At 43.8% G+C, this 23,396-nt stretch overlaps 1 protein-coding gene across 1 annotated transcript; it reads right to left on the bottom strand.

The window, feature by feature from the left end:
- Positions 1-16,795: 16,795 nt before the first annotated feature.
- Positions 16,796-21,660, bottom strand: LOC131408130 (calcitonin gene-related peptide 2). Its single transcript, XM_058544690.1, has 5 exons — positions 21,584-21,660; positions 20,414-20,508; positions 20,011-20,148; positions 17,819-18,003; positions 16,796-17,235 (listed from the first exon to the last, which is right to left on the bottom strand). Exons 2-4 carry the CDS (start codon positions 20,497-20,499, stop codon positions 17,844-17,846), a joined length of 384 nt encoding a protein of 127 aa, XP_058400673.1. The 5' UTR covers positions 20,500-20,508; positions 21,584-21,660; the 3' UTR covers positions 16,796-17,235; positions 17,819-17,843.
- Between the last annotated feature and the right edge of the window lie 1,736 nt (positions 21,661-23,396).

The raw sequence follows: 23,396 nt of genomic DNA, 5'->3' as shown, positions 1-23,396 counted from the left end.
TAATTGCCCAGAAAGGATCCTTCTAGTAGAAACCATACCCAGCCTAGGACTTTGTAGGAAAGAGAAAACTGATCTACTTTAAATTCTCTTCAATTAATACCCACCTATGGTTTAAACGGCCTGGCCTCAGACACACTCATTCTTTCTGGAGGGAAATTCTCCAGAACCCATCCATGCCAGAGTCACACTACCAAGGCGCATAACCAAGAAAAGCTAGAGAAAGCGGGGAGGACAGGTTTCAATCAAAAAGACGAAGATCCTTCTAAGAGTAAGAGCATTCCAAAAGAAAAAATGTGCTACTTCAGAACGTATTGACCTCAGTATTTCTGGAGGAAGTTTAGTCCAGCAAACAATGAATGAAAGCCAGCCCTTTGCCTGGCACTATGCACATCACTTGGGATACAAGTGATCAAGGCAGTCTCTTCCCTCGGGATGCTCACAGTCTAATAGTGGAGAAAGAGACATAAATAGACCATTCCCACACTAGGAGGTAATCAGAGACGTGCGTTAAAATGTTTCATCATAATTGTGGATTTCTGATTTATATATTTTGAGGCTGTGTTATTAAGTGCATATATATTTAAAATTCTTACATCCTGTTGGAAAATTTTAAATTTTATTATAAGGTGGCCCTCATTATCTCTATGATGCTTTTTGCCTTAAAGTAAATTTTATTTAAAATTAGTATAGCTACACTACCATTATTTTGGTTGCTGTTTGCAGGGTAAATTGTTCATTCTTTTACTTTTGCCCATTCTGTATTCTTGTTTTAGATATCTCTTGTACAGAGCCTACAGTCAGACTGTTTTTTTAAATCCAGTCAGTGTAAATGGAGGCGAGGAGGTTATGTGTTATGCAGATAGTTATCTGTGAGAAGAGCTTTCCAAGAAAAGGAAACAGTCAAAGCAAAGGCTCTAAGGCAAGAGTGTGTCAGGTGTCTGAGCAAGAGGGAGGAGACTAGTGAGGTGGAGCAGAGCGAACAAGGGCGGAGGGAGGGGAGCAGGAGGAGATGAGGGCAGAGATAGAGAACAGCTGGAGCAATGCCCTGGAGTAGTGGAAAGGTGATGGGATCCCGTGCACAAATGGAAGAAATGGCTCTAGCTAGGAGCATGGAAAGTTCATCTATGGCAGCTAGTGGGAGAAGAGTACCTGGGAACAGATACCGCTAGTGTATAGGAGTTTTGGGGGAGTCTGTGGAGGCTCTCTTCTGACAGATGGCATTTTCTCAGTGAAGTAGGAAGCAAGGTCAGGAGCTGAGAATTAGGATGGCGGAGCAGGTTTTGAGGAGAAGGTGTGAAATAATGATCTAGAAGTAAATGGGAGAGTGAATGAACTAGGCACGTACGATGTCCTGGCAACAATAAAGGCATAGTTACGGCTCATGGTCATGGATTCACAGATTTAAAATGAGGCAATCAGTCAACATGGTTGTGCATTTTTCTCCAGGTATTAAAGGTTCTTGGTCCAGATGCCAAGTTGCCGAAACTTTCTCTACCACATTGTGTTGAAGGGTCATCTGGCCTCTCCTTGAACACCTCCAGTGACAGGAAGCCTGTCAGTTCCTGAGAAGCCCATGCTATCATTAGACAGCTTGGACTGTCAGAAAGTGTTTCCCCATATCGAGCTGGCATTTCTCTTCCCATCTGTTCCCCCGATATTTGAGCCTCTGGGTCTGTTTCTGTTGTCTGTTTTTCATGTTGCTCTATCTTCCCCTGTGTCTGGTCATCCAGAAATCTGAAAACATATCCAGTTGGTGAGGCTGGGGGTAAAAAGAACTCTTACACATGGCTGGTGGAAATGCAAAATGATATATTGCCTATTGCTATATCTAGCAAAATTATATATGCATTTACTCTGACTCTACAGTCCCACTTCTAGAAAGGATAAAAAATGGTGTCACATTAGATTAAACTTAGATTAAGATGATCCCAGATTGTGCCCATGCACATTCGCCCTAAGGATATAAATATGAATATTTTGAAAATTTCAGCTCCAAAGATGATTATTATAGCATTTTTATAATAATAAAAAATCTGGAAACAATTTACATGTATATAAGGGATTGATTAAATAAACTCTGCCACATTTATTCAATGGAATGTGAAATGAACATGAACAATGATACAATAGGAGAACACAGAATGGCATAGAAAAATGTATACTGAAAAGGGCAGGTTTCAAAGAAGTAAGTTTGGTGTGATATAATTTTATAAATATGTACATGAAATGTAAAAGAAAGAATACACACCAAACTATTAATGGTGGATTTCTCTGGATGATGAGATAACTACAAAACACTCTCCACTCTCTTTTTTTTTCCCTTCCTGTAGTTTCTAAATTTTCTATATTATTTTATTTTATAATTAGAAAAAGAAGTTAATTTTTTTAAAATAAACTTTTAATTTTAGAACAGTTTTAGATTTACAGAAAAATTCCAAAGATAGTACAGAGACTTCCTATATACCCTGTACCTTGGTTCTCCCATTATTAACAGCTTACATGGGTATGGCACACTTGTTACACTTAATGAACCAATATTGATACATCATTATTAACTAAAGTCCATACTTTATTCATATTTCCTTAGATTTTACCTGTCTTTCTCTGTTCTAGGATCCCATCCAGGAGACCACCGTGACATTCAGTTGTCATGTCTTCTTAGGCTCCTCCTAGTCACTTTTTTAATTAAAAACAGACACTACCAGCCCTTCCACATTGAGTTCAAGACTACCTCCTCCATAAAACCTCCCTAATGTTGTCTTCTCCCACCCCTACTCCAGCCAGGAGATCTCTGGGCCTCCTCTGAGCGCAGACAGCGATTTCAAATAATAAATCTTACTGAAGAAAGTCTCAGGAAGAAGAGCAGTCTGTGTCAAAATGCAGGGATCCCCGTCCACGCCCTTAAAGCCTCCCCACACCACCACTCCTCCGTCTCTGCTCCAGCCTTTGTCCTTTGATGGAAATAAGAAGGCAATAAAGTGGGTCTCAGTCCCCGGGTGTCTTAGTCAAGGCCCCTCAGACAAGAGGAAACTTCCCGTCTCCCTCCTCCCTGGGACTACCATCTGCCACAGAATCCCAAGTGCCTTCGGCAGGACGTTGCTGCACGTCATAATCCCAAATTTACAGGACAAAAAACTAAGGCTCCGAGAGAGGGAAGAATTAGGGGTGAAACTGGGAGATCTGCCCGGACCCGACTGGGAGAGGATGCCAGAAAAGCAAGTTTAAGAGCCTGCTTTGTGCGCCCTCTGGTGGAGAAGATGTTGCTTTGCACTCAGCGAGAGGGACTGGAGCGAGACAGGGTATTAAGATTCCCCCAGGCCCCTGCGCTTGTATTTTTGACATTCTCACCCCACATCATATTAAAATGCACCTATATCTCAAATTAAATATAATTTGTTTACAACTACATAATAGTTGGGTTGGAGTAGACCAATGGACATGTAGATATTTAAATAAACATTTTTTTAACTGTTTTACCATTTTCATATCCTAAAGCTAATCACATACTTTGGAAACTCCAACATTTTCACCGGTCCTTGAAAAGTTTTTAGACCTTTAGCTCGTCATCCTGGGAGGTGAGTGATAAGAAGTCCAGACCCTTGCCCCAGTGGATACAGCTTAGGTTTAGGGTCCCAAGGAGGCAGCAGGAGCAGGGACCAGCACTGTGACCACGGTCTGGCTTGGAGAAAGCCCACACGGCTGGAACAATGCTCTGGGCATGGCCTCAGAGGTATGTGGAAAGGCATGGTGCATGTCCATGCATTCCACTAAACTTCACTTCCCCATTCTGCATCCCCAGTGCAAAAACCCTGCTGGTTAAGAGCGAGTGGACTATGGCTTCTCCTTTATATATAAAGGTTTCTCTATATATGGCTTCTCTAGCTCATGCAGAACAGAGACCCTTCCCCAGGCACCCACTGAGCTCAGCTGAGACTGTCCAGAACTTTCACAGATTTTATTGAACCCAGACAGAGAACAAGAGGTAGATAAAAACTGAGGGAATAGGAAGTCTGGGTTTACTGTTCAAGACTGGGTTTACCACAAGGAACTCACTCCCAGGGCTCAAAGGCCTGTAGCACTTCACTTCTGTCCTAGAGAGATTGCCATCAACTAGCTTCAAAGGGTTGGCCACCTTCCTTGGGTGCCTGCCTGCTCAGCGCCCAGCCTGCCTCCACCTGGTCAGTGTCGTCTTAACAGCCATCATCATGAGCCTCCTCCTGGCCGTCCTAACAATCCTCTCCTAAAATCAAGACCAAAGAAGAGATCAATTCCCTTCTGGTCACCTGGGCCTCTTCTCCTAGGTTCTAGGTTCTCATCTGAGAAACAGGCCTGTTCCCCCAGATAACTGGGACAAGGAAAAAGTTTACCCTACAGGAGATATCTTATCTCCTACAGAAGGGCCCTGGCTTTATCCTTTACTGGCATATCCCTATAAGTGAGCTCAATCCATGATATTTATTCGATAAGAATTAAAAGCAAGCAGTATGTCATTCCCCGACACAAGACATATCAAACACTAGAAATTTTGTCTCTATCTCTGCAATGGATCAAGGTATAGTGACTTCTACTATCTTTTTACAGGTTTGGATCTGAGGGCAACTCAAGAATCATCAGATGGGGGCCTGCCTGGCGGCATAGTGGGTAAGTTCACGTGCTCCGCTTCAGCGGCCCAGGGTTTGCAGGTTTGGATCCTGGGCACGGACCTATGCACCGCTCATCAAGCCATGCTGTGGCGGCGTCCCACGTGTAAAATAGAGGACCATGGGCACAGATGTTAGCTCAGGGCTAATCTTCCTCAGCAAGAAGAGGAGGATTGGCAATGGATGTTAGCTCGTAGCCAATCTTCCTCACAAAGAAAAGAAAAAAGAATCATCAGACGGATGCTGTTATTTAGAAAGGGTTATTCTTCTCCAAAGCAAACTCTGAAAGACATTTGCTGCATTGCATTACCTCCTATTCCAATTCCAATGATTACCGAATCTAGTTATTCAGCATGGGTCTCTCATAGCTGAGAGCCACTAGGAAGTCCTCAACTCTGTATGACTCTAGCCGCTATTGTCCTTTTTTGAGGGGGAGAGGAGGCATCTAGCATTAAGCCCTTCTTTCCTATTAGCACCTTGACCTCCCACTTGGAGAATTCCTTGTTGTGTGTAGTCTTGGTGGAAGGCAGTGCTTGCTTCTCACAATGGAAGCTGAATGTCTCCCTAACCCAACACGGCGAGAACACAAGCATATGAGGCGGGCTCAGGTGAGCGAATGACCCAATAATATAGAGGTTGGAGGTCATATTCATCACAGTGGTAACAACAGCATAAAGACCCCTCTTCCCATTTTGTGACATTTTCTGAAATTTTGCTGGCTAGCCCTCAAGAGCATGCCTAGTTTCTTCCTGTTTCTTAGTTTTGTCTTCCCCTTACCCATTGTAGTAGGCAGCCTCCAAGATGGCCCCCATTCATCCCTGCTCCTAATATTCACACTTTTGTGTAATTCCCTCCCACATCATACCAGCGTTGGTCTGTATGACCAATAGCATATGGCAGAAGTGATTCAGGTGTAAAAGATACTGCAGCTTCCATCTTGTGCTCTCATTCTCTCTTCCCAACCAGCCATCCTCCTCCTTCAATCCATTTTGCTCTGGGGTAGGCCATCATATGAACAATCTTGTGAAGAGGCCCACATGGCAAGAAACTGAAACCTCCTGCCAACAGCCACACGGGCGAGCTCAGAGCAGATCCTCCAGCCCCATTGAAGTCTTTGGAGACTGCAGCTCTGGCTAGCATTTTGACTGCAACCTTGTGAGAAACTGTGAGTGAGAACCACCCAGTTAAGCCACCCCCACATTCTCACCTTCAAGAATTCAGTGAGGTTCTGATATGCTTCCAGTAATATTGCCTTCCTGTATGAGAAAGCCTGAGTCCATTTCTGTTGCTTGCAGCCAAGAACCTTAACTGATATACAGATTGATATCATGAGTGGGGTGCAGGAAACAGACACTCAGGGAAATGTGCAGAATGTGGGAAATGTAGGATCATTTATCTAGCTGATGTGTGGCAAATAGCACAAAAGGCCATTCATATTGCCGAATGGGAATCTAGCAACTATGACACTCGGTAAAAAATTGGTTACCTGGAATCAAGTTCCCATTGGGTGGAAGAGTATGGAGAATCCAAGGATCTCAGGATGGAGGTGGATGCTTATGCCCCTAAAATCCCAAAATTCTCAAGATCAAGACATGAACTGAAACTCAAGGACTTTCGGGGATAGTGGTAGAGAAATTTCTCATCAATTGTAAGGCCAACATGACCAACATCCAAACATGAAGTTTGAGCCTGCTGTCACGGAATTATAGCAGATGATCACCAGGTGTCTTATGTGAAATTAGGACATTAATCAGGAATAAGATGATCCTGAGACTTTTGAAAGGAGATATTTAGATAGATTCAGGAGGATTTCAAATATCTAAAGTCCCCATTCCTCTATTGAAGCTTTAATACCTCAGAAATAAGCCTCCCATACCCAGCTCAGAAGGCTGTTTTTCCTCTGCGTGAGGATACATTTTCTTTGCAATAGAAGGACTATTCCCCTCGTGCCTACTATATATGATGATAGATAGATGGATGAATAGATAGGTAGATAGATAATAGATAGATACCTACCTCCTATATATAGGATATAATACTATCCTATGTCTATTATATATGTTGCAAATTTCTCTATTAGTTTGTCAATTGTTTTTTCACTTTCTTTATTACATTCTTTTTTAAAAAATAGAAGTTTTTAATTTATTGACTTTTTTTTCTGTGGTTAGCACTATGGAAGTGTTTAAGATGACTTCTTTACTCTGAGGTCAGAAAGATTTCTCTTATGTTTTCTCCAAAAGGTTCTAAATATTTGCATTTCACAGTAGAGTCCCTAACCCACGTTGAATTGATATTTTTGCAAAGTGTGAGATAAGATCAAAGTTCTTTTTTTTCATAAAGATAACCAATTTCCCAAACACCATTTATTGAATAGTCCCTCTGTCATAGGCCAAAATTTTATACATGCATAGCTCTATTTCTGGGATTCTGACTATTTTCCATTGGTTAATTGTAAGACCGATACCACTTTATCTTAATTACTATAGGTTTATAATGAGTCTTAATAACTGATAGGGCAAGCCAATCTCAAAAAAATTTACTATTTTTCTGGAGCGTTTTGGCTGTTCCTTATCATTTTCTTTTCTAGATAATTTTAGAATCAACTTGCTAAATTCTAAGGAAAATCCTATTGAATTTGCATTGAATTTAATTATATATGGGACACCTTTATGATGCTGAGTGATTCCAACCATGCACGTGGCATGCTTCTCCTATTATTTAGCTATTTTTTGTGTTTCTTAGTAAAGTCTGATGATTTTCTCAGTACAGGTTTAGCACATTCTTTGTTTAATTTATTCCTAGATTCTTTGTATTTTTTGTTGCTTTTGTCATTGGTAGCTCTTGTTGACTATATTCTCAAATACATTTACTATAAATTAGTCAATTAGACATATATTAATCTCATAGCCAGCCATTTTGCTAAATATTTTTATTAATTCTAATAATTTTATTAGTATATTATTTGGAGGATTCTGTGCATATAATTATAAAAACTTTTCTCCCCTATCTTTAAGGCTTCTTTTCTCTTTCTTGTTTTAGTCAATTGGCTAGAACCTCCCATAAATTGCTGAATAGAAGCAGAGATAGTAGACTTTTTTACCTTTTTCCTGATTTTAAAGGGAATATTTCTAATGTTTCTTCACTAAGATTGATATTTGTTGCAGGTCTTCAGTAGATACCTAGAATCAGGTTAAGAATGTTCCTTTCTATTCTCTGATTACTCTAAGGTTTTCTCAGATCATGTCATCTACTGAGCCAATCATAGTATTACAGAATTTCTGAATTTTTTATGGATTTTCAAATGTCAATTCATTCTTATGTTTTGAAGGCAAGCAAATATTGGTCATGATGCATTGTTTTATGTATACTATTATATTTTGTTTTCTACTATTTTGTTCAGGATATTTGCACCTATGTTCATGGGTGAGATTGAACTGCAATTTTTCCTTCTACTAAACATATTGTTTGGTCTTCTTACCTTTGTCACACTGGCCTCCTAAAATGAGTTGGGCAGTATTTCTTCTTTTTCTATTCTTGGGAAAAATTTGTATATAAATGGAATAAGTTCCTTGAATATGTAGGAGAATTCATCTGTAAATCCAACAGTTCTATGTCATCACTGTGATAAGATTTTACAAAACTAATTCAATATATTACAGTTATATAATCATTCAGAATTTCCATTTCTACTAGAGTTTCAATAGGTTTTACATTTTCTAAGAATTTGTCCATTTAATCCTCATTTTAAAATTTACTGGCATCCAGTTTGTTGTAGTATTCTTATACGATCATTTCGTCTCTGCTGTATCTACAGGAATGTTGTCATTTTTATGCTTGACATTATTTCTGTTTGCTCTCTTTTTTTACTGCTCAACCTCACTAGAGGCTTGTCAATCTCATTAGTCTTTTCAAAGAACAAACTTTTGGCTTTGTGGATCCTCTTTGTTCTATCTTCATCTTATAGTTCATTAATTTCTGTTTTTAATTTAGGTGTTCAACTTAAAATTTAGCTCATTTAAATTTTTCATTTCTAACATTATTGTATAGGGCTATAAAATTGTTTGAAGTTACCACTTTCACTGCATCCCCAAATTCTGATGTGAGGTGTTTTCCTTATCATTCAATTCTAGATATTTTAAATTTTCCATTATGATTTCTTCCTTGAATCCTGACTTGTTTAAAAACCTTATATAGTTTTCAAGTATTAAAAATTTTATTATTATTCTTTTCTTACATCTTCATTGCATTATGGTCAATAAATATGCTGGCAAAGATGGAGCAAGCCCACTACAACCTGTCTCTCACACTGATTACAGCTAAAACCTCCAGAGAGAATACAAAAAGGATCTACTCGAGGACTCTTGAAAGTAAGCAGTAGCAGGTGCACTAGGGAGGGAAAAAGAATGACAAAAATGCCAGTAAGTTCATTGTTTTTTTTTTCTCTTTTATCTGAGGAAGATTGGCCCTGAGCTAACATCTGTTGCCAATCTTCCTCTTTTTATTTTTTTTCTCCCCAAAGTCCCAGTACACAGTTGTATATCCTAGTTGTAGGTCCTTCTAGTTCTTCTATGTGGATGCCACCTGAGCATGGCTTGATGAGCAGTGAGTAGGTCCATGCCCAGGATCCAAACTGGCGAACCCCGAGCCACTGAAGTGGAACGTGCAAACTTAACCACTATGCCACCAGGCTGGCCCCTCTCTTTTATCTTCTAAACTTAGCCTAAGGGTGGCATCAGTCATGAAACTGTGTAGTGGGCACAGATAACAAAACCCTGAGGGCCTCCCCCTCTTTCTGGCCAGAGGAACAAGAAGAGGAGTCCCTTCAGTCTAAAATCTCCATTGTTTTTCCCTTCCTTTTTTTCTCCTGGTCCTGTTTCAATGCCAGCCTGAATGTCAGAGCTGCAATGCCACAGTGATGGCAGCAGTGCTGGTAGCTAAAACCTGTATCCCTGACAAAAGGTACCATAAAAGGGAGTCTTTGAGTGCTAAGGAATATGTGAGGAATTTCTTTTTTCTCTCTCTTGTCTCTTGATACTTTGCCCAAGGGTAACTTAAGTTCCACAAACTCAAACCAATGCGTCAGCATGTTCTATGAAGTAATAGTGCACACTCTTAAAATCAATGGAAAGATATTTATTGTTAGCAAGGAAATAAAAACTATAAAAAAGAACAAAAATTTTTAAATTGAAAATATGATATCAAAACAAAAAATTTCACTGAGTGGGCTCAATAGAAGAATGTTGATGACGGAGGAATCATTAAACTTAAAGATAAATCATTAAAAACTATGTAATGAAGAACACAAAGAAATAAGATCTAAAAAATGAACAGGATCTCGAGAAATTGTGGGACAATGTCAAAAGGCCTAGCATTTGTCACTGAGGACCCAAAAAGAAAGGGAAATGTTGGCAGAGAAAAATTAATGGCTAAAAACTTCTCAAATTTGATGGAATACATAGATTTACAGATTCAATAAGTTCAAAGGACCTCAACCAGGAAAAAAAATCAAAGAAAATCATACTCAGAGATATCATAATTGAACAGTAAAAAATAAAACTTAAGGAAAAAATCTTGAAAACAGCCAGAGAAAAACAAAGCATTACATATAGAGGAACAAAGATTCACATGGATGCCGATTTCTACTAAGAAACCATGGAGACCAGAAGAGAGTAGAACAACATCCTAAAAATGCTAAAAGAAAAAACTCTTAACCCATAATCCAATATACCATGAAAATATCCTTCATGAATGAAGGCAAAAGGAGTATTTCAGTGAAAATGGTGGAGTAGGGACCTCCAAAAATTCTCTCCTTCAAAAAAGCAATGAGAAAAGTAACAAAATTTTTCTCAGTTCACTTTTTCTAAACTCCGGCAATAGACCCAAGTCTTGCAGCAATCCAGGAAGCATTTAGCTGAATTGCAAAAATAACAGTGAGTGTGCTGGCCCACTGGCATAGTGGTTAAGGTCGTGTGCTCTGCTTTGGCTGCCTGGGGTTTTCAGGTTTGAATCCCAGGCATGGACCGACGCACTGCTCATCAAGCCATGCTGTGGCGGTACCCCCACATACAGAGAGAGAGATGGGCACAGATGTTAGCTCAGAGCCAATATTCCTCACCAAAAAGAGGAATATTGGCAACAGATGTTAGCTCAGGGCCAATCTTTCTCACCAAAAATAAATACATAAATAACAGTGAGCTTTGTGGCATTTTAACCTGCCCTAGTCCCATGTACTATTCTCCAACTCTGTGATAGCTTTGAAAACTAACAGCCCACTTTTGTGGTGAAACCATCAACCTAGCAGCTACTGGAAGGAGAAAATGAGGATGGCCCTCCTTCAAAGCCTCGCTCCCAGAGTATTATCATTATTTTATCTCTCTGGTCATTCCTTGGAAGACTCCATTTGCAAGGCTGTCTTGATTTGATCTTATGTGGAGCTTGCCCAATGCAAAAAGCCTTTTCCCTAGGGGCATTTGTTGAAAACAACTACAGGCAATTCTTTAAATTTGCACATGCCTGAAGTGGTGGATAACACTTGGGGTAAATAATAGACTAACCAAAAATATTCAAAGGAAAATCTGAGGAATGTGATGTCTATAGGTGCTTTGAAAAGGTCTAATACATTTCTGGAAATCTAGAAGACCATACACATGTGTGGAGCTGTGTGCATGCTCAGGAAAAACCTGAGACGGTCCCGAGTTCTCACCTCTCACTGACTTTGAGGCTGTGTGCAAGCAGGAAGTCAAGACTAAGGCAGGGTTGTCAACTGCTTGACTCAGTGTTGAAGGCATGCCCCAAAATGCATACAGAGCCCCTTGGCAAAGACTGAGAGACTTATTGGTTCCAGATATTAAGGAAATGTTTGTTCAATCATTAGTTGACTACTAAGCTAACCAAACAGACCTGTCACAAAAATTAACTCATAGTAGATCACAGACTTAAATGTAAAACACAAAACTACAAAATTCCCAGAGGATAACATAGGAGATAATTCCTAGAAGATACCTTGCATATGGTGATTCCTTTTTAGATACAACACCAAAGTCATGATCCATGAAAGAAATAATTGATAAGCTAAACTTCATTAAAATTAAAAACTTTGCTCTGCAAAAGACAGTATCAAGAGAATTAGAAGACAAGTCACAGACTGGGAGAAAATATTTGCAAAAAACACTTCAAGTAAAGGCTGATTCTCCAAAATACATGAAGAACTCTTAAAATGTAAAAAACTGGGCCAAAGACCTTAACAGACACCTCATCAAAGAAGATATACAGATGACAAATAAGCATATGAAAAGATGAGCCACATCATTTGTGATCAGGGAAATACAAATTAAAACAGCAATGAGATACCACTACACTACTGCTAGAATGGCCAAAATATGGAACAGCGACAACACCAATTACTGATGGGAATGCCAAATGCTACCGGCTACTTTGGAGTACTGTCTGGTGGTTTCTTAGAAAACCAAACATACTCTTACCATACGATCCAGCAATTGCGCTCCTTGGTATTTACCCAAAGAAGTTGAAAACTTATGTCCATACAAAAGCCTGCACACAGATGTTTATAGCGGCTTTATTCATAATTGCCAAAACTTGGAGACAACCAAGATGTCCTTCAGTAGGTGAATGGATAAACTGTGGTATATTCAGACAATGGAATATTATTCAGTGCTGAAAATAAATGAGCTGTCAAGCCATGAAAAGACATGGAGGAAACTTAAGTGCGTATTACTAAGTGAAAGAAGCCAATCTGAAAAGGCTATAGACTGTATGACTCCAATTATGTGACATTCTGGAAAAGGCAAAACCATGGAAACAATAAAAAGATCAGTGGTTGCCAGAGGAGTCAGGGCAGGGAGAGTGATGAACAGGCAGAGCGCAGAAGATTTTTAGGGAAGTGAAATACTCTCTATGATATTATAATGATGGATACAGGTTATTACACTTTTGTCCAACCTAAGTGTCCTTTGACATCAACAGGTAAGTGGATTAACTGACTGTAATACATCTCTACAATGTAATACTACCCAGCAATGAAAAGAAATAAAATATACCTGCAACAACATAGATAAATCTCAAATTAATTATGCTAAGTAAAAAAAAATCAGACTCAAAGCTACATACTGGTTCCTTTTATATGACATTCTGGAGAAGGCAAAACTATATTCAGAGGATCTGAATAGACATTTTTCCAAAGATGGCATACAAATGGCCAATAGGTACTTGAAAAGACACTCAACATCATGAATCATCAGGGAAGTGCAAATCAAAACCACGATGAGCTATCACCTCATGCCCGTTAGAATGGCTATTATCAAAAAGACAAGAAATAACAAGTGTTGGCGAGGATGTGGAAAAAAGGGAACCCTTGTGCACTGTTGGTGGGAATGTAAATTGGTGCAGCCACTATGGAAAACAGCATGGAGTTTCCTCAAAAAATTAAAAATAGAACTACCATGTCATCCAGCAATTCTACTTCTGGGTATTTATTCAAATAAAACAAAAGCACTGGGCCGGCCCCATGGCTTAGTGGTTAAGTGCGCACGCTCTGCTGCTGGCGGCCCGGGTTCAGATCCCGGGCGCGCACCAACGCGCCACTTCCCCCCCCATGCTGAGGCCGAGTCCCACATACAGCAACTAGAAGGATGTGCAACTATGACATACAACTATCTACTGGTGCTTTGGGGGAAAAAAAAAAAAGACAAAAGCACTATCTCAAAAAGATATCTACACCTTCATGTTCATTGTAGCATTATTTACAATAGCCAAGAAACGGAAACAACCTAAGTGCCCATCAACCAATGATTGAATAAAGAAAATGTTATATATATATAACATTGTGTAATATATATTATATATAACATTATATATAATATAATGTATAATATATATAAAACATGTATTATATGCATATAATGTTATATATATAAATGTTATATATATAAACAAGATAAAAAAAGAAGGACGTCCTGCCATTTGTTGCAACATGGATGGACATTGAGAGCATCATGCTAAGTGAAATGTCAGTCAGAGAAAGACAAATACTATATGATATCACTTACATGTGAAATCTAAAAAAAAAAAAGACTGAACTCATAGAAACAGAGAACATATGGTTGCCAGAGGCAGGGGGTGGGGGGTGGACAAAATGTGTGAAGATAGTCAAAAAGTACAAATTTCCAGTTATTATAAGATAAAAAAGTCCTGGGGTTGTAATGTGCAGCATGGTGACTATAGTTAATAATAATATATTGTATATTTTAAAGTTGCTAAGAGAATAGATCTTAAAAGTTCTCATCACAAGAAAAAAATTATAACTACGATGATAGATACTAATCAAATTAATTGTGGTGATCATTTTGCAATATACACATATATCAAATCATTATGTTGTACACTTAAAACTAATACAACGTTATATGTCAATTATATCTCAATTTTAAAAGGTTAACATAAAAAAAAAACTATAGGGACAGAGAACATAACAGCTGTTCCCAGGGGTGGAGGGTTGAGGAGGCAATTGACTGCAAAGGAGAAACATGGGGCACTTTTGGGGACTGATGTGTCTGTTTTGTACCTTTCTTGTGGTGGTCATTACACGACTCAACATATTTATCAAAACTCATAGAGCTGTACACCAAAAAGAATCGACTTTTCTGTATGTAAATTTAAATAGTATATTTAAAAAGAGATACTGGGGGGGCTGGCCCAGTGGCGTAGTGGTTAAGTTTGCACGCTCTGCTTCGGTGGCCCAGAGTCTGTAGGTTCCAATCCCGGGCGCTGACCTATGCACCACTTATCAAGCCACGCTGTGACAGGCGTCCCACATATAAAGTAGAGGAAGATGGGCACAGGTGTTAGCCCAGGGCCAATCTTCCTGCAGAGAGAGAGAGAGAGAGAGAGAAAGAAAGAGGGAAAGAAGGAAAGAAAGAAAGAAAGAAAGAAAAAGAGTGATACTGGGGCTGGGACTCTGCAAACCACATTTTCCTTTGTCAGTAGATTATTAGAGCCAATTATCCTCTGCAAATTGAGAGTCCGAAAAGGAGAGAAGAAGGAATGAAAAAGAAGAAGAAACTTGCTCCTTTCAATTTTTATTTCTGTCTGTCGGCATCACCCACAGAGTTTCTTTACTCTGGCGGGGAAGCTTGATTCCAGTTTCCAATTTTGTTTTGTTTTCCCTTACTCCTAGAAGAGCCTTGTTGCACCCTCTCAGGGATACCAGCATCAGCCGACCTCTCTCCTCAGTGGCTGAGAATCATTCTCCAAGTCTCTAGATGGAAGTACCCCACCCTTCTGTGTGTTCCCCTAGCCCTGTGGATGGCAGCTGTACATTCACTTTCCATCTCTGCACTACTTCTTGTTCTCTTTTGCCTTTTCAGTACTCGACCACCTGCTTAGTCAATTTCTTATATTATTCTGTCTGTTAAAATTACTGATGTGGTTTCTGTTTTTCTGACTAAAAATTGACCAATAGAAAGCCAAAGTCTTTCCTATGCCCTACAAAGTCCCCCATGATCTGCCCTCCTCACTACTTCTGACCTCGTCTCCTGCTTCTCTTTCTCCTCACTCACTCTTTTTTTTTTTCCCCCACCCCAAAGCCCCATTGCATAGTTGTATATCCTGGTTGTAGGTCCTTTTGCGTCTTCTACGTGGGACGCCGCCTTAGCATGGCTTGATGAGCACTGAGTACCTCCCCACCCAGGATCCAAACCAGTGAACCCTGGGCCGCCACATCAGAACGTGTGAACTTCACTGCTACACGACCAGGCCAGACCCTCTCCTCACTCACTCTGATTCACAAGAAATACAGAAGATAAAGGAACATATTAAATCTCACCACAGGGATATAGCCATCAAAATTCAGAATGTGGGAAAATCTATTGGACAAATAACCTAGTTTCTCCAACAAATAAAATGCAAGAGGAAAATACACAATGGAGGGGTAACCTCTAGATTAGAGGGGCCTTAAAACTTATCAATCAGCGGCAATATGAAGACCTAATCTGAGCCCTGATTTTATTTACACATATTATATATATGATATCATATATACATATACATATATACAAGATAATTGGGGAATTTGATCCATGACTGTGTGTGAGATATTACAGAATTAAGACATTACCGTTAATTTATTTTAGTTGTTAAATGGGATTGTGGTTACCTTTAAAGAGTCCTTCCCATTTAGAGATACATGGGGAAATATTTATGGATGTATTGATGTAATAATATATGGGGGGCAGGGAATAGATGGCGCATGGATGTGACAACATTGACCATACACTGATCATTGTTGAAGCCAAGTGTCTCAGTCAATTCGGGCTGCTATAACAAAACACCACAAACTAGGTTGCTTATAAACAAAAAATATTTATTCTCACAGTTATGGAGGCTGGGAAGACCAAAATCAAGGCACCAGTGGATTCATTGTCTAGTGGGGTATCTGTCCACTTTCTCATCCACAGCAGTCTTCCTACTGTAACTCACATGGTGGAAGGAGCAAGGGAATTCTCTTGGGCCTTATTTGTAAGGGCACTAATCCCATTCTCATTCATGAGGAGACAGTCTTTATGACCTAATCACCTCCCAAAGACGCCATCTCCTAATATCATCACTTTGGGGTTAGGTTTCAACATATAGATTTCGGGGGGACACAAACATTCAGCCTATAGCACCAAGTAATAGGTAGAAGGGATTCATTTTATTACATAAAGACTAGGTGGTTTGTGTGTTTAAAATTTTCCATTTGTCTTCAAAATCTAAGGGTCTACCATGTGAGGGAGGTAGGTCAAAGAATGGCTCACAGATCTCCAGAAACACCAGAAACCATTGTTGAGAATCATATAGTGCAGTGGTTTACAGTAGTTCAGACTCTGGAAACAACACCTGGGTCTGCCCCCATCTATCTGTGTGACCGTGGACTTCACTTCTCTGTGTCTCTGTTTCCTCAGATGTAAAGTGGAAATAATAATGGTATCTACCCTATGGAGTTGTCGTGAAGATTAAATGAATTAATAGTTAGAAAGCACTGTCTTAGAACATCATCTGGCCCATAGCAAGCACTCAAAAAATGTCAATTATTATTACTATTCTTACACAGAAAAACAAGTTGAAATGAACCACTAGAGTCTTGAAACACAAGTATCCAAAATATGTTTTTAATCTTGATGAAGTTCACAAATGGCACAATATTGACATTTCCTTAAACAAATTATACAATCATGTTCTTAGACAACAAGGCATAGACATCATTACCATGTGTCCCAAGAGACCACAAAAGGCAGTGATTTCAAGTCCCCCTAAGATTTGTCAGAACTGCTGTGATCAACAGAATAGCTCTCAAAGAACCAATTTGCTACCAGATGAGAGAGGCCATCACATTTACTGCACATAGAATCAAATATAAAAAGGATGCACAACAAATATGGAATTAGCTTATTTTGCATTCAGTTTCATTCCTTTCAAGAGACAAAGGTGCTTTTTTTTGGTATCTATTAGGATGCAAACACGTATATCTTCCACGGCGCCTTCTCACCAAGTTGTTGTCAACAGAAATTAATAGAAGTGGTGAGTTCAGCTTCATGGTAACCTGAGATGAAAATAAAATAAAAAAGAAGAGGAAGAAGAAGGAGGAGGAAGAGGAGAAGGACAAGAAGGTAATAATCACAATTATTACTGAAAATAACACGAATTTACAGATGTGCTTCTTTAACTAAACAGCATTTACAAATTATCAATATGAGATGTAAGCAAGCTTTTAAGGCAAATGATAATAAAACAATTCAAGGGTCACTCTTAATATTAGCAGTGACATTATGAATTACAGCCCTCTGGTCCGACCCTATGAACACTGATCAAGGGTTGAGGGCTTTCTGAACCTGGGTTCGTTCATGATGAGTTGCCCTGGCTAAAGTTTGCAAGGGCCTCCCTTTCTGAATCCAGCAAGCATTTTTTTTTCATTTCTCTGCTCAGAAAGATGATTCTGCATCTCTGCAGCCTGTCTTAGTGCTTCGGTTTCAAGCTGAGTTATAGAAGGAACTCACGGCCTCAGGAGCAATGATGTAATCGGAGAGAAGGGACCTGAAGAAACTACCAGGTCCAGAGGGTTTCAAAATGTGGATTGTAGCCTCCAAATCCCTTCCCCTCCCATCTGACAGTACGAGGGCAGTCACCTTCTTCCTGGAGCCATTTCACTCCTCAGGCCTGAAGGTCCCTGCGGCGCCGGCCAAAGGCTTCGGAGCCCACATTGGTGGGCACGAAGTTGCTCTTCACCACACCCCCAGATCTGCTCAGCAAGCCTGCCAGCCGATGGGTCACACAGGTGGCAGTGTTGCAGGATCTCTTCTGGGCAGTGAGGCTGATTTTCAGGATGAAGAAAAAGAGAAGGCCTGTCAGTGAGAGGCTGGGGACAGGAGCCTGCCCCATGGGAACTTCATAAAGAAAATTGCAGCTCTTTGACACACCACTTGAGAATAAGTGTTTCTCCTCAATGCAATTATTAAAGCTGTTAGGGGAAACGGCCTGGCAGCCTTTGCCAGGAGCCCTCCCCAAAGACCTTCATGAAAAAATCCAGTTCCAAGCCATGGGCCATGTGCTGAACCCCTGCACTTATCATCCCTTACATACAGTCCCTTTGGGACCGGGAAGGAGTGGTCAGCAAAGGCCCAGCCCCACCCCAAGACACACAAGGACCACATAGAGGCCATACCTCAGCCATGAGCCCCAATGATACCACTTTCCATTGGAAAATGAAAATTCCCTGAAGTCTTACCTGAAACAGGCTCAGAGAACAAGGTTTGCAGCATCCTCCCCTGGAAGTGCTTACCTGCCCCTCAGCACACCTGTTCTTGATGCTGGAGCTAGTTCACAGGGACCACTCACCAAGCCCTGTATCAAACCACCCCGAGGCCAAGCCTACCTTTAAACATAGGCCCTGGGCACTCTCAAGCCTTGGACAGAGACCAGAGGAATGACCACCAAAGGAGCAAATCCTCTTAGAAAATAGACTTATTCATCAATGATGAGGCATGAGGGATGAAGCAGGGATTGGAGGGCTCTGCCATGAAATCCTCTGGGATCTCAAGAAGCTTCCCTCACTCTCTCTTATCTCTAACCTGGTCTATGAGTCCTGCTGTCTCCCCTTCCATCCTGAGATCCTTGATATTCTCTGTCATAAGCAAAGCTACCAACACCAGCTTGAAGAGCGATCAGAATGAAATCTGCATGCATTAAGTTCATCAGTGGAGCAAGAAAGGAAATCAGGAAGGAGTGGGAGGAGTTCAGTTGGCGTCCTGGGGCACCCCAAAGTGAGGGTAGTGGTCCCTCTCCAAGATGCTGGCTATGTCCCTTTTCTTATCAGGTATTTCAGCCCCAAAGCCAATGCCAGAGAACGTATGAAAGTTGTTGAGGTCCTTCGAGTATGTGCCCAGCACACAGGTACTCAGATTACTACACCACTTAGCTCTGGGGCTGTCCAGGCTGCAGGGAAAAGATATGCCAGGTGGTACCATGCCCTGGGTCTGCCCCTGCAGGCAGTCATGCAGAAGGTTAGACCAGGGAGAAGTCGCTTCGAGTGGAGGCAGGAGGGCAGCTCACACATTGTCCATTAGGAGAACTCAGAGGTTCGCTGAGCCAGAGTGGTGTGGGGAAGGGCTGCGGTGGAGCAGCTGGGGCCTTTTCTGGAATTCCACAAACTGTGCTCAGTCCTTCACGCTCTGCAGAGAGGGTCTCAGGGAGGATGCAGGTGCAACACGTGCCTCTACCCGGGCAATGCTGGGGCCAGGCCCGGGGCTGGAGAGTCTCCAAGCTCAGGGTGCACAGGGAGGGAGGGCTGGGAAGGGTGTCTGGCCCCTGACAAGAGGCACATCTCCACAGAGCCTACACATCTCAAGACCCCAGACCTACCTCAGACACTGCTCTACCCGACCCCACCCTCTGCAAGGCCTCTGGCTTCACCTTGCAAATGTGCAATGAAGGCGCCTTGTAGGTGAGAGAGAACAACACACACAGGTTAAACTTCTAAAACATCCTGAGATATACTGGGTCCAGCCCCTGGCTTCACACTTATCAGTCCTCACTCCTCCGGTGCTGGGAGGTCTCCCCAGTAGGGCAAGACCAATCCCCAGAGTAAGCGATTCCACATCTCCCCGCTTCATTTCCTGACAGCTTTCAGGAATGGATCTTTTTAATGTGTCTAATCACAGCCCCTCTAGCAGCACCTGGACCTCTGTCTTCCATGGAGCCTGAGAACAGCTGGAGCCCAGGGCCTGGTGAACGACAGCCTGCTGGCCTCCTGGCCAGATGTTTTTCCTACCTCTCGGGATATGTCCTCCTGGATATGCCAGGGTGGGGTGGGGAGCCTCACCTGGAGCCCTCCATCTCCTGCTCCTGATCCAGCTCATCGGTCTTCCCCTGCACATAGGCCTTCACCAGTGCAGCCAGCAGGAGGCGCCCTTCCTTCTCACTGAGTGCAGTGGGGTCTGCGAGGCTCTCCAAAGCGGACCTGGGGAGCGGAAGCAAACCCAATACAGGCTCTGAGCCTCTGTCTGCCCCCTCCCCATGATAAGCTGCCAGGCTTCCTGGTCGCTGTGACTTCCCCTAAGGATATGCCCACCCCACCCCCCACCCTGGCTCCCAGCCAACAGGGCTCAAGGCCAGTGTCCACCTGATTCACCCGGAGCCTTGCTGCTGTGACTTTGGAAGCACAGAAATGCCTGATCCCAGGGTAACTGGAAGGGGAATGCTCTCGGGGCTTCAGGCTGTCTCACCTGAATGGTGCCGCCTGGAGGCTGCCCGTCTGGCACAGGACCAAGATGCTGAAAGCCAGGAAGGCGGAGGACTTCCCGAAGCCCATGATGCCTCTCTGTAAAGGGAGAATGACGTTACTGCTGCACGGAAACCAAGCACTGCCTGGAGCCCACAGACCTAGGTTCCAGTCCTGCCTCTGCCACGATGGCCTTGTGACCTCTGGAAGGTTACCCCACCTCCCCATGCCTCGGTGCCGTTCATTTGCCAGATGGGCTGCTGTGAATCTCAAAAGATAACATTGCAGTGAGTGGCTTGGTAGAGCAGAAACAGGCGTGCTGGAGTGAGGGTGGGAGGATTCTGGTTCGGTTCTGTGGAAAGCCAGGGAGAAGCCTAACACGCACGCATGCACACAAACCCACACCTTTTGCCCTGTGCAGCAACCAAGCACCTATCCACCCTGCTGCAGACTTGCTCTCCCATTGCGCCTGTCTTCTCAGGACCACCTTACCCTTGGCGGGACTTTGCACTAACGCGTGGGAGAGGAAAGCGGAAGGGTGAATTGAAAGCAGTGCTCATCTCTCAGTCCATGAGTTTGGATTTGGGGACATTTTTAACGTGCCCCTTACTGGTGTCCCTGGGTTCTGCCCGCACAGCCCACCTCTGCTGGAGCACAGTTTAGCTGCAGGTGCTGGGCGCCAGCACCCCGAGGGGAGCCCGCTATCCTGGTCCGCTGACTGCACTGCCCCAGGTCCGCGCCAAAGCCCCAGGGAGGCTTGCGGGCTGGAAGCTCCTTACAGGAAGGCTCAGGGCTCCACCGTCCCGGGAGCCAAAACCCTGAGGACACAAACCGCGCAGGGCTCTCCCAGACCAAAGTCAGGCAGGATCCTGCGCGCCAACGGGCACCAAAACAGAGGCCGCAGAACCGCCTACCCTGGCTCGCGGAGCTTCCAGCGCCCAGGCAAAGCCCTAGGGATTCTAGGGGTTCCACTGGCACTACTTAGAAGAAAATACTCTGACAGCCCCAACCGCCCGCCTTCTCCTGAGTGGGACACAGAACTAGGAGCACCTGGCTGTAGGTGGGCCGACATGGCCATGAGAGGCAAAAGAAAGGCAGGCAGGCAGATGAAGCGAACTGGATAAACTAACCCAGAGGCGGTTTATTAGAGTGAGCAGAGTGGCGAGTTCCTCACCTGGTGACCCGAGTTTCAGCAGAGCGCGAGCGGCCGGTCCACCCGGATGGACACAAAGCCTGCTGTGGGCGTCTTCCCCGCGGAGCTCTCGGCTCTTATTCCAGTGATAGTGGGAGGGGGGTCCCCGCGAGCCCGCGCGGCCAATCCAAAGTGGCCAGGACCGACCAGGCTCCGATTGCGTCATTGCTCGCGCTGCCCCCACCGGTCCACTAGGGAGGGGAACCATCCGCTTAGGCTGTCATTTGCAATGAGGTCATTGCTTAAGGAGCGGGAGGGCTGGGAGAGGGTGGAGAGCCTTAGACGTCCAGAAAGTGCGGGCAAATCGGGGAGAGTTTGGCGTCACCGACAATGAGGGGCCAGAGCTTCTCGCACTTTCTCGGTGCCTGAACTCCGGCCTCGCACCCTCTCCTGCCCCACCAGTACGGACCCCGGCCCGGCCACCTGCACCCCCAGGAGGTTAAACAGTTGCCCTGGGTCCTAAGGGATCTCAGCTGAAATAGCCCACGGTGGAGGAAGGGGATAGTGGGGGAGAGGGGCCTTGAGAAACGGATCTCTTTGGACCACTCGGTGTACTCCTGGGATATCCTCCGCTCCCTTACCCCTCGCCCTGAATCCCTGGGTCCCGCAAAATTGTTTTGCTTCCTGTCTAGCAGCCAAGCTTCCTTCACCTCCCTCCTCTGGGACGAGTATGAGTGAGAGAGGACTGGGGAGGGGGCTAAGCTGGCACTGCCTGAACAGAGGGCTAAGCATCCCCTCTTACCCCAGAATCCTCGACTGCGGGTTCGTCATCCCCCACCCTAACCCAGGACCCTCCACGGCAGCGCCGGCGTTGGTTTACACAGCTGCCCGGCGCCTCTGGCTTCGGTTTGCCAAGCTGCTGGGCCGGACAGCCTATGCGGGTTTGCCCGGGTTTCTACCTGTCTCGCCCCGCATCCCCGCCCCACTTCCCTGAAGCGCTTGATTGCTGAGTGGGCCGGGGTCCAGGGCCGACCCGCCCAGGAAAGCAGGTGCTGCAAACCTGCAGCTTTTGGACTTGAACACAGGCGCCACTCGCAGGTACTGGCGGGGCTGTGCGCGCACTTACGCTTCCCGAGGGGCGCACGTCCCGCACACGTATACTTGGACTCCAGCCACACGTACTGTCTTTCGCATTCACATACGAACGCTCGTGTAGATAGCCAGTACTCCCTGCAACAAACGCGCCCTCACCTGCTATTCGCAAATGAGCGCGCGCGCACCAACCCAAACCAACCTCGCCCAGACCCGAAAGCAACCCCTTGCGTTTCTGTTTGCAGAACAGGCACGTTTTATATACACAGGGGTACACATTGTCCCCCAAGCACGCACATAGACACACGAACGTCCACGCCTCCGGGCTCAGCCTTTTCCTTTTTTCTTAAGGAAAACCGAGTTCTCCGAGTTCCGCGCTGAGGGCGCTCGTCGCATCCGGGCTAGGGGAGAAGATCCCAGGTCTTGCCGACGGGGCGTAGAGAGGGCTAGGAGGTAGAGGCAGTGGGGAAGAAGTACAGGAGAGCCACCCACCCTCAGGGCCTTAGCCTGGCGTGGTGGCTCCGCCGCTGCGCCCCCGAATGCTCCCGCTTGCCTCTTGAGCTCAGGAAGCCTCGCCCTGGCATGCGAAGCTAGAGGCTCGCGGGGTCCCCGTGGTTGGTGCTTATTGCGGCTGCAGGTCAGAAAGGAGCTCTGGGGATGTCTGTCTAGGCCCTCCGGGTCTTATTTTTTGTGCCGGACCCTGCTTGCGGTGCGCGGCGGGGTTGTCCTCCAGCACCTGGTCAATTGGAATTTCAGGTAACAT

This window comes from Diceros bicornis, chromosome 7 (genome assembly GCF_020826845.1).
Source record: "Diceros bicornis minor isolate mBicDic1 chromosome 7, mDicBic1.mat.cur, whole genome shotgun sequence".
In the NCBI taxonomy this organism is placed as follows: domain Eukaryota; kingdom Metazoa; phylum Chordata; class Mammalia; order Perissodactyla; family Rhinocerotidae; genus Diceros; species Diceros bicornis.
Note: the sequence above shows the minus strand (reverse complement) of the source record. Positions and strands in the feature narration are given on the sequence as shown.

What these genes read in the sequence shown, in the direction of transcription:
- LOC131408130 (XM_058544690.1), bottom strand. Translation starts at nt 20,499, where the DNA reads ATGGGCTTCGGGAAGTCCTCCGCCTTCCTGGCTTTCAGCATCTTGGTC. An exon ending in CTCCAGGCGGCACCATTCAG is followed by an intron (nt 20,149 to 20,413) that starts GTGAGACAGCCT and finishes TCCGCTCCCCAG; the next exon opens with GTCCGCTTTGGAGAGCCTCG. An exon ending in CAGGAGATGGAGGGCTCCAG is followed by an intron (nt 18,004 to 20,010) that starts GTGAGGCTCCCC and finishes CCTGAAAATCAG; the next exon opens with CCTCACTGCCCAGAAGAGAT.